This window comes from Mizuhopecten yessoensis, unplaced genomic scaffold (genome assembly GCF_002113885.1).
Source record: "Mizuhopecten yessoensis strain PY_sf001 unplaced genomic scaffold, ASM211388v2 scaffold1957, whole genome shotgun sequence".
Taxonomy (NCBI): domain Eukaryota; kingdom Metazoa; phylum Mollusca; class Bivalvia; order Pectinida; family Pectinidae; genus Mizuhopecten; species Mizuhopecten yessoensis.
The window spans coordinates 318,428-331,401 of NW_018404306.1; the positions used below are offsets into that span (position 1 = coordinate 318,428).

At 38.6% G+C, this 12,974-nt stretch overlaps 1 protein-coding gene and 1 long non-coding RNA gene across 9 annotated transcripts in view; one reads left to right on the top strand and one right to left on the bottom strand.

Annotated features, from left to right (window-relative positions):
• LOC110443300 (focal adhesion kinase 1-like) overlaps positions 1-12,974 on the top strand; it is a 175,113-nt gene that overhangs the window by 99,215 nt on the left and 62,924 nt on the right. For all 8 annotated transcript variants that reach the window (XM_021487482.1, XM_021487499.1, XM_021487448.1 and 5 more), the window contains 3 exons: positions 2,282-2,312; positions 3,084-3,139; positions 10,616-10,672. In XM_021487482.1, the coding sequence (XP_021343157.1) occupies positions 2,282-2,312; positions 3,084-3,139; positions 10,616-10,672 (144 nt within the window). The remainder of the gene's footprint in view (positions 1-2,281; positions 2,313-3,083; positions 3,140-10,615; positions 10,673-12,974) is intronic.
• LOC110443339 lies at positions 11,575-12,968 on the bottom strand. The gene is made up of 2 exons (XR_002462099.1): positions 12,261-12,968; positions 11,575-11,717 (listed from the first exon to the last, which is right to left on the bottom strand). It is a non-coding gene; the product is annotated as an uncharacterized LOC110443339 (long non-coding RNA).

Genomic DNA, 12,974 nt, shown 5'->3' on the forward strand with positions numbered 1-12,974 from the left:
CAAAATTTATTATGGTTTATAATGGCAAATGATACTTTGAATATTACATGTTAATAACTTGATTGGAATTATAACCTTGAATTGACAGTTTGATACTTTGAAAATTTTGAGCCAGCCCTACCCCCAAGGGCTGTAGGGTGGGGCTCAAAGGAGTCAGTGTGCTAAAATTTCTTCATTTTCCTTGTTTAGAATCAGAGGTGCTAGTTTCAAATCCTTTTTAGTCTGAAATCTGTATGCTAGATATTGAATAAGGTGGTTTTATTGTTTTTTTGTCACTTTGAATAATATTTCTGTTCATGTTAAAAACAAAATCAACTCTCTGTATAAATATATCAGGTGACCGTTAAGGCCCATGGGCCTCTTGTTTGACATATTTTTCAGATGCGTGTTTGCTAATAAACTTGATCATAATTTGTTAAATATTACAAAAACCTGTTACACCAGATCAAAACGAGACTTGAACGTGGTTGAAACCTCAGAAGAGTACATCCTTAAGTTTGTAGCATATTCATATGCATGATATAATGGATTAGATAGCATTCTTGTTGTTTCATATTTAATCAGAAATTCATCTATCAACTCTTTCTAGTAGAACTATTTAAGATTAATTTGTTTGGGTGTTATTATTAGAAAAGCATGCTCTGAAAGATTATAACGTCAACAATTAAATAACAGTTTCTTTTGAGAAAATGAAAATATGTTATACAGTTGTTAGAGCTTTTGTCAGGACGCAGCGTCCATTGACTGTCCATCTTCCTTCTACTTTTTCCTTTAAACCGCTACTAGTCCTTAACGGTTAATGGATTTTTACCAAATTTGGTGTGGAATATCATTGGCCAACGAGTTCTCAATTTGTATAAACAGATGGGGGAATGGCCCACCAGGGGGCAGAGTGACAAGGCGAAATAAGGTTAACAAAAGTAAATCTTCAAAATCTGCTTCTGAACCAATAGAAAGATTTTGACCAAATTTTTTCAAGATCATCCTAGGACAAAGGGCCTCAATTTTGTTAAAAAAAACGAGGGTGTGCCCCCCCCCCCCCCCCCCGGGAGCAGAGGGGCGGGGAGAAATAGAGTAAAAGCTTTCTCTTTCGGTACAAATGAAGATATTTTAACTAAATGTGGCCTGAAGCATGCTAAGGGTTAAAAAAAAAATCAATTTGTAAAAATTGTATAAATTGAGACTTTGCCCCCCCCTTCAGGGCAGAAGGGTGGATGTGAGGCCCAAAAGGGGAAGTAAAGAAAAAAAATAAAAAATCTCAGCAGGTTTTGAATTGAAAATAAAATACCATGTGAGCTATTGAGGCCCCTGGACCTCTTGTTAAAAACAGGAATGGATGTGGCCCCACTGGGGGCAGATGGGTGGGGCCAAATATGGGAAATAGAGGTGAAACATTTAAAGTCCTTCTTCTACCACCGGTATTAAGGGATTTCATCTCAATTTGGCCTGGAGCATTCTTGGGCCAAGGGACTCAAATTTGTATAAACAGTGGGTTTTGACCCCCTGGTGGCAGAGGGGCGGCGCCCAATAGGGGAAATAGGTAAAACCTTTGAAATCCTTCCTCTACCGTAGGGATTAAGGGATTTCATCCCAATTTGGTCTGGAGTATCTTTTGGCCAAGGGCATAATAGAGGTAAAACCTTTAAAATTCTTGTCAACTTAACAAAGATACAGTACTCCAGATTCAATGTTCTGTCCCTTGTCAGCTTAACGAACTGGGATTGTTATTTTAAGAAAATAGTTTACACTGGTCAGATGTCAGATAATCAAGAATCCTACATACAGTGAAAATTAAAATTACCCCCCCCCACACACACACACACACACACACACACACACAAATCCCTGCCATGACAGGCTGGACACACCATTAACTATACAGAGACTAGATTTGATAGTATTCAACTCATGAAACATAATACTGATATTGTCCTAAATTTAGCTGTAATCTCTCTTGTAAGCTGTCAATGCTGTGAACATTATTAAACTGGTATCAAAACACAACATGAAATCTCATGACCTTTTTTTAACAAAAATGTATAAATATGTATATAATTTATATATTTTATAAAATATAAATAAAAAACATTTAATTAAGAGATACATTTTACAGGCATAACAGTTGGTAAAGAAGCAGTGATATATTTATTGATTAAGGTGTGGAGTGTGAGTAGCAGTTTTAGCAGTGTGTATGTCTAATCTGACAATTATCCTGTTACTATTTCCTTTCTTGTAATTCTGTCTTAGACTCACTTTATAATAATTGATCTGTATGTTTCAGGTGAAAATATTCCCAGATTGCCTTTCCTTGGGTAAGTGACTCCTCATACCAGAATGGTATAAATAGAAACATGTGTTTTTAATTACATTATAACATACTTGTAGCCAAAATGAGCAGGTAATGTGTCTCAATAATCCGGCAGCTGAAAAGGGCATAGCAGTTCATGTCAGGCAGTTACCATTTGTTAGTGTTAAATATTGTTAAACTTGAATATGTTTCTTGAAAAAAAGAAATGCATATAACATCTTTTAAGTTAACTTACATGAGATGAATTAGTCATATTATGACTTTGACCTTTTGTTGGAGATCAACATAACTTTCTTACTTGTACATAGAAGCAGCTTCCTGTTTTGCATCTTAAAACACTGGGGGTTTAGAGGGAGGTAGGATCTACTGTGTGTTGTTAGTCATTGCTAATTAATGTGTTGTGACCCTGGCCACAAGTTGAAGCTAGCAGCCCTCAGTAATAAATATATGATAGGTGTACATGCCTGCTGGGACCCCAAGTATATCACAGGAATAGCAGACATATTTACATGGAATCTGTGTTGAAGTTCTTATTTGGGTTAGTGTTCTATTTTTTGTGTAAATCTATCTTCTGAAATTGAACTCTTTTGATAATGATGTTTAAATACTTTTACATCAGAGTAATATTTTATCACATCAAGGACAATGTTAAATTGAAGGTATATGTAGTAAAAATAATCTCCTGGGGTTTCCATGTTCAACCCTTGATAATCTCAAGTGATGAAATGTAAACAATTACATCACTTTGAATACACTTATTTGAATTTATTGACAGATTTGAGAAGACAGGAACTCATGGGAAATCATCTCACAATAATGGTTCCAATGAACGTAAGTATAAGGGAATAACCTTGATGGATTACTTATTATTATACCCCCCACAACCAAGTTAGGGGGATATACTGGAATAAGCTTGTCTGTCCATCTTTCTGTCTGTCCATCCGTCCATAGAAAAAGTTTGTACGGACAACTCCTTCTAAAGTAACTGACCAATTTCAACAAATATTTCCAGATATGATAACTAACACCTGAAGTTGTGCATCCAGGTATTTTTTTCTCATTCTGACCATTTTTAAGAAGTTATGGCCCTTTGTTGATAAAATCCTGAAACTTTTTGTCTGGACAACTTCTAAAGTTAGGGACTGATTTCAACGAAAATTTCAAGATATGATAGCTATCACCTGAATTTGTGTATCCAGATATTATTTTTAGCTGGAGGGCCATGGTGAGCTTATGCCATACTGCACATGGTGAGCTCATGCCATACCGCAGCGTCCGTCGTCCTTCGTCCGTCCGTACATCTGTCCATCCGTCCGTAAACTTTTCCTTTAAAACGCAACTTGTCTTGAACAGCCAGGTAGATTTGGACAAAATTTGACCTGGAGCAACCTTAGGCCAAGGGGACTCAATTTTGTATAAACAATGGCTGTGGCCCTCCTGGGGGTGAGGGGTGGGGCCAAATAGGGAAAAAGAGGTAAACCTTTAAAATCCTTTTTCTACCATACAGATTAAGGGATTTTATCCAAATTTGGTCTGGAACATCCTTGGGCAAAGGACTCTCAATTTTATATAACCAATGTGGCCCCCCTGGAGGCAGAGGGACGGGGTTCAATAGAGGAATAGAGGTAAAATCTTGAAATGCCTTCTTCTTTCGTAGGGATAAAGGGATTTTATCCTAATTTAGTCTGGAGCATCCTTGGGCCAAGGGGACTAATTTGAAGGGCCAAGTGAGCTTATGCCATGGTGCAGCGTCCGTCGTCCGTCCGTCCGTCCGTCCGTCGTCAATATTTCACTTTAAACAACTTCTTCTTAATAACCAAAAGGCCTAGGGTGATGATATTTAGCCAGAAGCTACCTAGGATGAAGGGCAACCAAGTTTGTTCAAATTAATGACTTTCAACTATTTTCAAGGTCACAGGGGTCAAATATGTTAAAAACTTTAAACAACTTCTTCTGAATAACCAAATTGCCCAGAGTGATGATTTTTGGTTAGTAGCATGCTGGGATGAAGGGCTATCAAGTTTGTTCAAATGAATGACCTTTACATATATTCAAGGTCACAGGGGTCAATTATGTTTAAAACCTTTAAACAACTTCTTCTTAATAACCAAAAGGCCTAGGGTGATGATATTTGGCCAGAAGTAAACTAGGATGAAGGGCTACCAAGTTTGTTCAAATAAATGACCTTCAACTATTTTCAAGGTCACAGGGGTCAAATATGTTTAAAACCTTTAAACGACTTCTTCTAAATTAGCCAAAGGCCAAGGGTGATGATATTTGGTCATTAACAGGCTGGGATGAAGGGCTACCAACTTTGTCAAAATGAATGACTTTCGCCCATATTCAAGCTCACGGTGGTCAATATATGTTTAAATCTTTAAATGACTGGTTCTGTATAACCAATAGATCCATGGTTATGATATTTTGCCAAAAGCATGCTGGGTTGGAAGACTTTAAACTCTGTTCAACCTAATGTCCTTGTTCGACATTCAAAGTCACACGCGTCATATGTTTAAATCTTTTAATAGGTTCTTATGAATCTTGGTCCAAAGGACCAAGGTGAGCTTATGCCATACTGTTGCATCCTTCGTCCGTACGTCAACAATTTCTTGAAACGAATTCTTCTTCTTAACCACTGATTGGAATTCAACTAAATTTGACTGGAAGCATCCCTAGGGGGTGGGGATTCAAAATTGTACAAATGACTGGGCTGACCCCCCAGGGGGCTGAGGGGCGGGGCAAAAAGGGGTCAATTTGGCAATATTGCTTTAAGCAACTTCTTCTCTGGAACTAAGAAGTGGATATCAACCATATATGACTGGAAGCATCCCTAGGTGGGGGGGATTCAAAATTGTACAAATGATGGGGCTGAGGGGTGGGGCAAAAAGGGGACAATTTAGCTAAACTGCTTTCAGCGACTTCTTCTCTGGAACTGAGAGATGGATATCAACCATATTTGATTGGAAGCATCCCTAGGTGGTGGAAATTCAAAATTGTACAAATTTTTGGACTGACCCCCCAGGGGGCTGAGGGGCGGGGCCAAAATGGTGCAATTTGGCTATATTGCTACAAACGACTTCTTCTGTAGAACTATGCCATGGATATCAACCATATTTGACTGGAAGCATCCCTAGGTGGTGGGGATTCAAAATTGTACAAATGGTTGGGCTGACCCCCCAGGGGGCTGAGGGGCGGGGCAAAAAGGGGGCAATTTGGCTATATTGCTACAAACGACTTCTTCTGTAGAACTATGCCATGGATATCAACCATATTTGACTGGAAGCATCCCTAGGTGGTGGGGATTCAAAATTGTACAAATGGTTGGGCTGACCCCCCAGGGTGCTGAGAGCGGGGCCAAAAGGAGTCAATTTGGCTATATTGCTTTAAGCGACTTCTTCTCTGAAACTAAGAAGTGGATATCAACCATATTTGACTGGAAGCATCCCTAGGTGGTGGGGATTCATAATTGTACAAATGATGGGGCTGACCTCCAGGGGGCTGAGGGGCGGGGCCAAAAGGAGTCAATTTGGCTATATTGCTTTAAGCGACTTCTTCTCTGAAACTAAGAAGTGGATATCAACCATATTTGACTGGAAGCATCCCTAGGTGGTGGGGATTCATAATTATACAAATGGTGGGGCTGACCTCCAGGGGGCTGAGGGCGGGGCCAAAAAGGGGGCAATTTGACTATATTGCTATAAACGACTTCTTCTGTAGAACTATGCCATGGATATTGATCATATTTGGTTGGAAGCATTCATGGGAGACAGGGATACAAAATTGTACAAATGGTGGGGCTGACCCCTCGGGCTAAGGGTTGGGGCCAAAAAAAGTGTATTACTTGGAAATGGTTGAGATCCCCACCATATAACCATGGTATACAATTGCTAAGTATAAAGAGAAGAATGCACATTTGCTTCCAGGATGGCCACAGGGTCTGGCCCCACCCTTGGAGACATAGTCCCTGGGCCATAACTTTAAAACTGTCGAGATCTCCACCTCAAAACTATATATACAAATGCTGGGCATAAAAAGATGAATGCAGTCAGGATATCAGAATAGCCCCATGGGTCTGACCGAACCCCTAGGGACCTAGTTTGTTAGTCACAGCTTGGAAACAGTTGAGATCCCCACCCCATTACCATACATAAAATTGCTGGGCATGAAAAATCTAATACAGATATGCTACAAGGATTGGCCTTGGGGTCTGGCATATTCCCTTAATCTCACTCGGAGAATATTTTGCCATGATTGCTTTGGTGACCAGGTGAGCGATACAGGCCCTCCGGGCCTCTTGTTTTGTATAAACATTAGATGTGGCCCCTCTGCACTGTGGCCCCTCTGGATGCAGAGAGGCAGGGCACAAAAGGGGAATTTGAGGTTAAAATCATTAAAATCCTTCTCCTTCTGTACCATAGGAGGGATTTTATCCACATTTGACCTGGAGTATCCTTTGACAAAGGGGACTAAATTTTGTTTAAATGGAGGGTATTGTCCCTCTTGGTGAAGAGTTGTGGGGCCCAATAGGGGAACTTGAGGTTTAAGTCTTCAAAATCCTTTTTCCTCTGTACCATTTGATGGATTTCATCCACATTTCACCTGGAGCATCTTTGAGTGAAGGGAAAACAAGATTTGTATAAATGGAGGGTGTGGCCCCTTTGAGTGCAGAGTTATGGGGCCCAATAGGGGAATTTGAGGTTGGGAATAAATGGTGGATTGACTCCCCCTGGGGTGATTGCAAATTCTTCAAAATCCTTCTTCACCTTTAGGAATGACAGGATTTTGTCCAAATTTGGGATGAAGCACCCTTTGGTGAAGGGGAATTTATTTTATATAAACAGTGGGTCTGACCCCCTTGGGGCAGAGAGATGGGGCCCAATAAGGGATATAGAGGAATAGCTTTCATATCGTTCTTCTTATTTTGACCAAATTTGAACAGAAGCATCATATTTGGAAGAGGAATGAATTTTGTAAAAATGGTTTATTTGAACCCCCTGGGGGGTAGAGGGGTGGGGCCAACAAAGGAAAATAGAAAAAATAGCTTTGAAATCCTTATTCTTCTGTACGAATGACAGGATTATGTCTTAATTTGATCAAAAGCATTCTAAGTTAAGGACAAAGGTCTCGGTCATTACGTTCAATGGTCAAAGTCAAATTTTGCAAATTTTCACTGATGAACTTTTTTTTATGACATTATGAAGCAAAGTTGGTCCGAATTAAACAAAGAGACGCACTGAGTTAAAATGTCAAGGTCAAAGGTCAAGGTCATTAGGTTCAAGATCAAGGTCAAATTTTGCATATTTTCACTGATGAACATTTTGTATGACATGATGAAGCAAAGACGATCAGAATTAAACAAAGAGTCATCTGACCAAAGGTCAAGGTCATCGTATCAGCGGTCCATGTCACTGGGTCAAAGGTCAAATTTTGTATCTTTTCACTAATGAGCATTTTATGACATTATGAAGCAAAGTTGGTTGGTATTAAACAAAGAGTCAACTAACCAAAGGTCAAAATCACTGGGTCAAAGGTAAAGGTCAAATTTTGTATCTTTTCACTTATGAACATTTTGTTATGACACTGAAGCAATGTTGGTCAGAATTAAACAAGGAGTCAACCGACCGGAGGTCAAGGTTACTTGGTCCAATGGTTCAAGGTCAAGGTCAAGTTTTGTATTTTTCACTGATGAATATTTTGTTATGATATTAGGAAGCGAAGTTGGTTGGAATTAAAGAATAAGTCAACTGACTAAAGATCAGGGTCACTGGGTTAAAGGTCAAGGTCATTTATGTCCAAAGGTCAAAGACGAAGTGGATCTCTGACTTTGACCCTGGCTCTTGATGGGGGAGGTATTCAAGGTGAAATAAAACAGATCAAAGCTAACAAATGAGTATTGCATCGGTATTTACATTTCTGTTAGCCCAGCAAATATGGAGGTGGAAGGAAACAGAACTCACATCAAAGTACATGTGAAATGTATATTTTGCTTCCTTGCGATTCTTTTTGAAGTCCAAATGTCAAACATCAAGCTCTGCTAAATGGGTAGATTCCTTCTTGATGATTATGTGGGATATATTACCACAAGATGGGGCCCTTACAGACCTTTCAGTGTTCTAGTTGCAAATACAAATATATGCTTGTGAACTGTCTCTGTAGTACAGATGTACAGTACTAGAGCCTGCTTGTCAACTGTCTCTGTAGTATAGGTGTACAGTACCAGAGCCTGCTTGTCAACTGTCTCTGTAGTATAGGTGTACAGAACTAGAGTCTACTTGTCAACTGTCTCTGTAGTATAGGTGTACAGTACCAGAGCCTGCTTGTCAACTGTCTCTGTAGTATAGGTGTACAGTACTAGAGCCTGCTTGTCAACTGTCTCTGTAGTATAGGTGTACAGAACTAGAGCCTACTTGTCAACTGTCTCTGTAGTATAGGTGTACAGTACCAGAGCCTGCTTGTCAACTGTCTCTGTAGTATAGGTGTACAGAACTAGAGCCTGCTTGTCAACTGTCTCTGTAGTATAGGTGTACAGAACTAGAGTCTACTTGTCAACTGTCTCTGTAGTATAGGTGTACAGTACCAGAGCCTGCTTGTCAACTGTCTCTGTAGTATAGGTGTACAGAACTAGAGCCTGCTTGTCAACTGTCTCTGTAGTATAGGTGTACAGAACTAGAGCCTGCTTGTCAACTGTCTCTGTAGTATAGGTGTACAGAACTAGAGTCTACTTGTCAACTGTCTCTGTAGTATAGGTGTACAGTACCAGAGCCTGCTTGTCAACTGTCTCTGTAGTATAGGTGTACAGTACTAGAGCCTGCTTGTCAACTGTCTCTGTAGTATAGGTGTACAGAACTAGAGCCTACTTGTCAACGGTCTCTGTAGTATAGGTGTACAGTACCAGAGCCTGCTTGTCAACTGTCTCTGTAGTATAGGTGTACAGAACTAGAGCCTACTTGTCAACTGTCTCTGTAGTATAGGTGTACAGTACCTGAGCCTGCTTGTCAACTGTCTCTGTAGTATAGGTGTACAGAACTAGAGCCTACTTGTCAACTGTCTCTGTAGTATAGGTGTCTGTCTCTGTAGTATAGGTGTACAGTACCTGAGCCTGCTTGTCAAAAAATAGACTATGTAGATCAGCAGTGCGAACTGTTTCCTTAATTATAGTGATGCGGTCAAAAATCAACTTTAAATGCTAGTGGGGTCAAATGTCAACATAGGTTAAACGCCTTAACAATCTTCTTCTCAAGTTCCATAAGGCCAACGGTCATAATACTTTGCCAGTAGGTACCTGGGATAGAGTGCTATAAAGTTTCCTCATTAAAATGATCTTAACCTACTTACAAGGTCACAGGGGTCAAATATGTTAAAAACTTCGAACAACATTATCCTAAGAACCATTTGGACTAGAGTCATGATCTTGAGTATGTTATGTAGACCAGCAGTGCGAATATTTTTTCTTTGTTACAGTAATGAGGTCAAAGATCAAGTTCATGGCTAGTCGTTGTCAAACGTAAACATGGGTTAAAAGCCTTAACAATCTTCTTCTCAAGTTCCATAAGGCCAACGGTCATGAAATTTGGCCAGTAGGTACCTGGGATAGAGTGCTAGAAAGTTTCCTCATTAAAATGACCTTGACCTAGTTTCAAGGTCAAAGGGGTCAAATATATTAAAAACTTCAAACAACAATATCCTAAGAAGCATTTGGTCTAGAGTCATGATACTTTGAGTTGGATATGTTATGTAGACCAGCTGTGAATCGTTTTCTTTATTACAGTGATGAGGTCAAATGTCAATTTTAATTGCTAGTCGGAGTCGAAGTTCAACGTGGTTTAAAATTAAAATTTGAGAAATTTCAAACAACAATATCTGAAGAAACGTTTAAAAGATGTTAAAATGTCTTGTGTTCTAGTTACCAAATTTGGTCTGAAGTTACCTATATGTCAGTTTCATGTAACAAAAGAAACAGGTGAGCGATACAGTCTGTCTGGGCCACTTGTTTCAACTTTCATAAGTCACTCTTGTTGGCCCAGATGGAATTGTGCAGAGAGTGTTAATGTAGGAGGAAACCAAAGTACCCGGAGAAAACCTGTGTTGTTGGGCAGGTGACCTCAAACAGATTAATATTGTGTTGTTTGAAAATATAGAATATTTAAGTGTATTTTGTCTTTGTGGTTCAATCATCCTGAAAGCTTATCATTTTAAAATTACTCTGATTTCATGTATGTTTTCTAGCTAGTATTTGTTTGTTTTACCAGGGATATCAAACTATGATTTCATGTATGTTTTCTAGCTGGTATTTGTGTGTTTTACCAGGGATATCAGACTATGCAGAGATAGTGGAGGATGAAGGAGATTACAGTACCCCAGCAGGTAAAACACCACAGAGATAGGTGTTACACATATATACTGGTCATTGTTCATTTACATGTCTCATAGTCATATACTGTTAGTCAAACCAGGGTCAGTGGAATGAGGTACTTAGTATTTAGACTTAAAGATTTGTCAACTGTTAATTGAGAAAATTATATGAGCTTTATTTTTAAAATACCTTCGAAACGTATTATTTGAAACAAACTGTATTTTTACGTCCTGTTTTATAAATAGAAAAATCCTGAAGTTAAACATTTGTAATCTATAAGAGAATTTAACTGACCATGCTTTGCTTCTAAGAGATCTCCTATGTGTATTGTATATTTTGTGTAAAATGGTGATATATAGAGAATAATACATGCCTTTTTCCATATCACACCCAAGACTCCAATATCCAGGGTGTGATATGGAAAAAGAGGTGTTTTATTCTGTTTATTACATACTTACTAATAAAATAGGGATAGATCTACTATCTTATGATCTATTTTTCTTTTGAAATATTGAAAAACGAAATATTCATGAAGTGCTAACCATAAACACAACAATAACTCGATTAGAATATATTTGTTACATTTGAAGTGATTTTGATTCAATGTCAAAGTTTCCCTAATTTAATCTGAATCGCTGTCCAAATGCTATTGGCAAGAGACTCCAATGTTCGCTCCCCCATTCCAGGGTTGCCAACCTCTTAGGAGTCCAGTGTGGGAGATCTCCCTCCACTGGGTTTTTCAATGTGTGAGACTTTTGACGGCGTCGCGGCGTAACGTCGTTTTGGGTGTTAATTAAGATAACATTTACAAATGTATCAAACAAATCCTGGCTTTCTCTGACTACTATAACATCTGCATTGTTGATATTTTCACTTCAAGATCTTTGTAGGAAAATAAAACAAAACATTTTTTGCAGATATATAAAAGATTTTTATTTATTACACAAAAAAAACTGACATCAGAAATGCAACACATCATATAATCAAAGGCCTTTCTTGTAACGATTCCACCCTTGCCTAGAACAGGTAGCAGTCTTTTTTCTGTATTTCCATGACCTGTTTAAAAAACAGTTCATATCAAAAGTAAGAACTTTACCATAGTAACATGAAAAAGTTCATAACATGAAAATATGATAATTTGACAGTGAAATTTTTTTTACAATTACTTCTGGCTACTATTCTAAGCAACAAATAACAGTAAGACCCTTAGCATTTATACCACGTTTGCAAAATCCGATCACGTTATTTTTTCATCGCATCAGATTAAAATTGTTTATTACTACAAGTCTCTGGTGTGTGAAATCATATACGCCACTTTACTGCAAAAAATAACTTCGAACTTTTCATCAGCCATCAGCGGCTGTCTGTTCGTGATTCAAGAATCGTTTTCTCTTAATATTTGTGAAGGCAGGGCCTAAAAACAATCTCCTAATACACGACGATATTATTTAAAACTTTCTTTTTCTGTGCGATAGGTACGATCAATATTTAGTTTACGAGTGAAAACAACTTGATTGATTGATTGATAGGTTTTATGTCCGCTTCACTACCGAGTAGTTCGGTATAATTATCCACCAGACGATTGTGAAAACAACTCACCTTACGATATATTACATTCGTTTCCACCGGATGTAAAGCGACACCTCTCGTCAGCTCACTTCCAAAGCACAACGTTGCAATAAGAGTTATTCCCCTTTGTACGACCCAAGCTAAAAATTGCCGATTTATGGCTTCGCGTGGGATAGAGGGAGAATATTTTCGAATGCGTGAGATTTATACCTCACGTGGCGTGAGGATTGTTTCAGTGTGAGTAAGGACGTTTTTGCGTGAGTTTTTGTCTCACGCCGTGGGAGTTGGCAACCCTGCCATTCGTCGACGTTTTTCAGCATCAGCCATATTTGAACTGTTGTTAAGGTTCAGAACGACGTTGTTGGTGATAGGAAGAGGGCGGAAACGGGTTTGGGGTTTGATACCTGTTTTTGGGTGTGATACGGCGAGGGCTGATATTAGTTAGAGCAGTTGTGTCGTATCGCATATACAAAAATCACATATCTATAGTAAGTATGTAATAAATATGATTAATATTGTGTAATCTGGTGGTATAGGTTTTGTGTACGCATCAGACAGTATATATATAGATGTTGTAATCATTTTCTTTCCAAGCTTGAATGGTCTCATTTGGATTTCTTTCTTTATATTTATACATGTACATAAAAGGAAACAAAGAATGATGAAGGTGTAATATGAAAGTCATCTAACTACTCAGGATAATGTTTGAAAAAGTCATCTGACTACTCAGGGTAATGTTTGAAA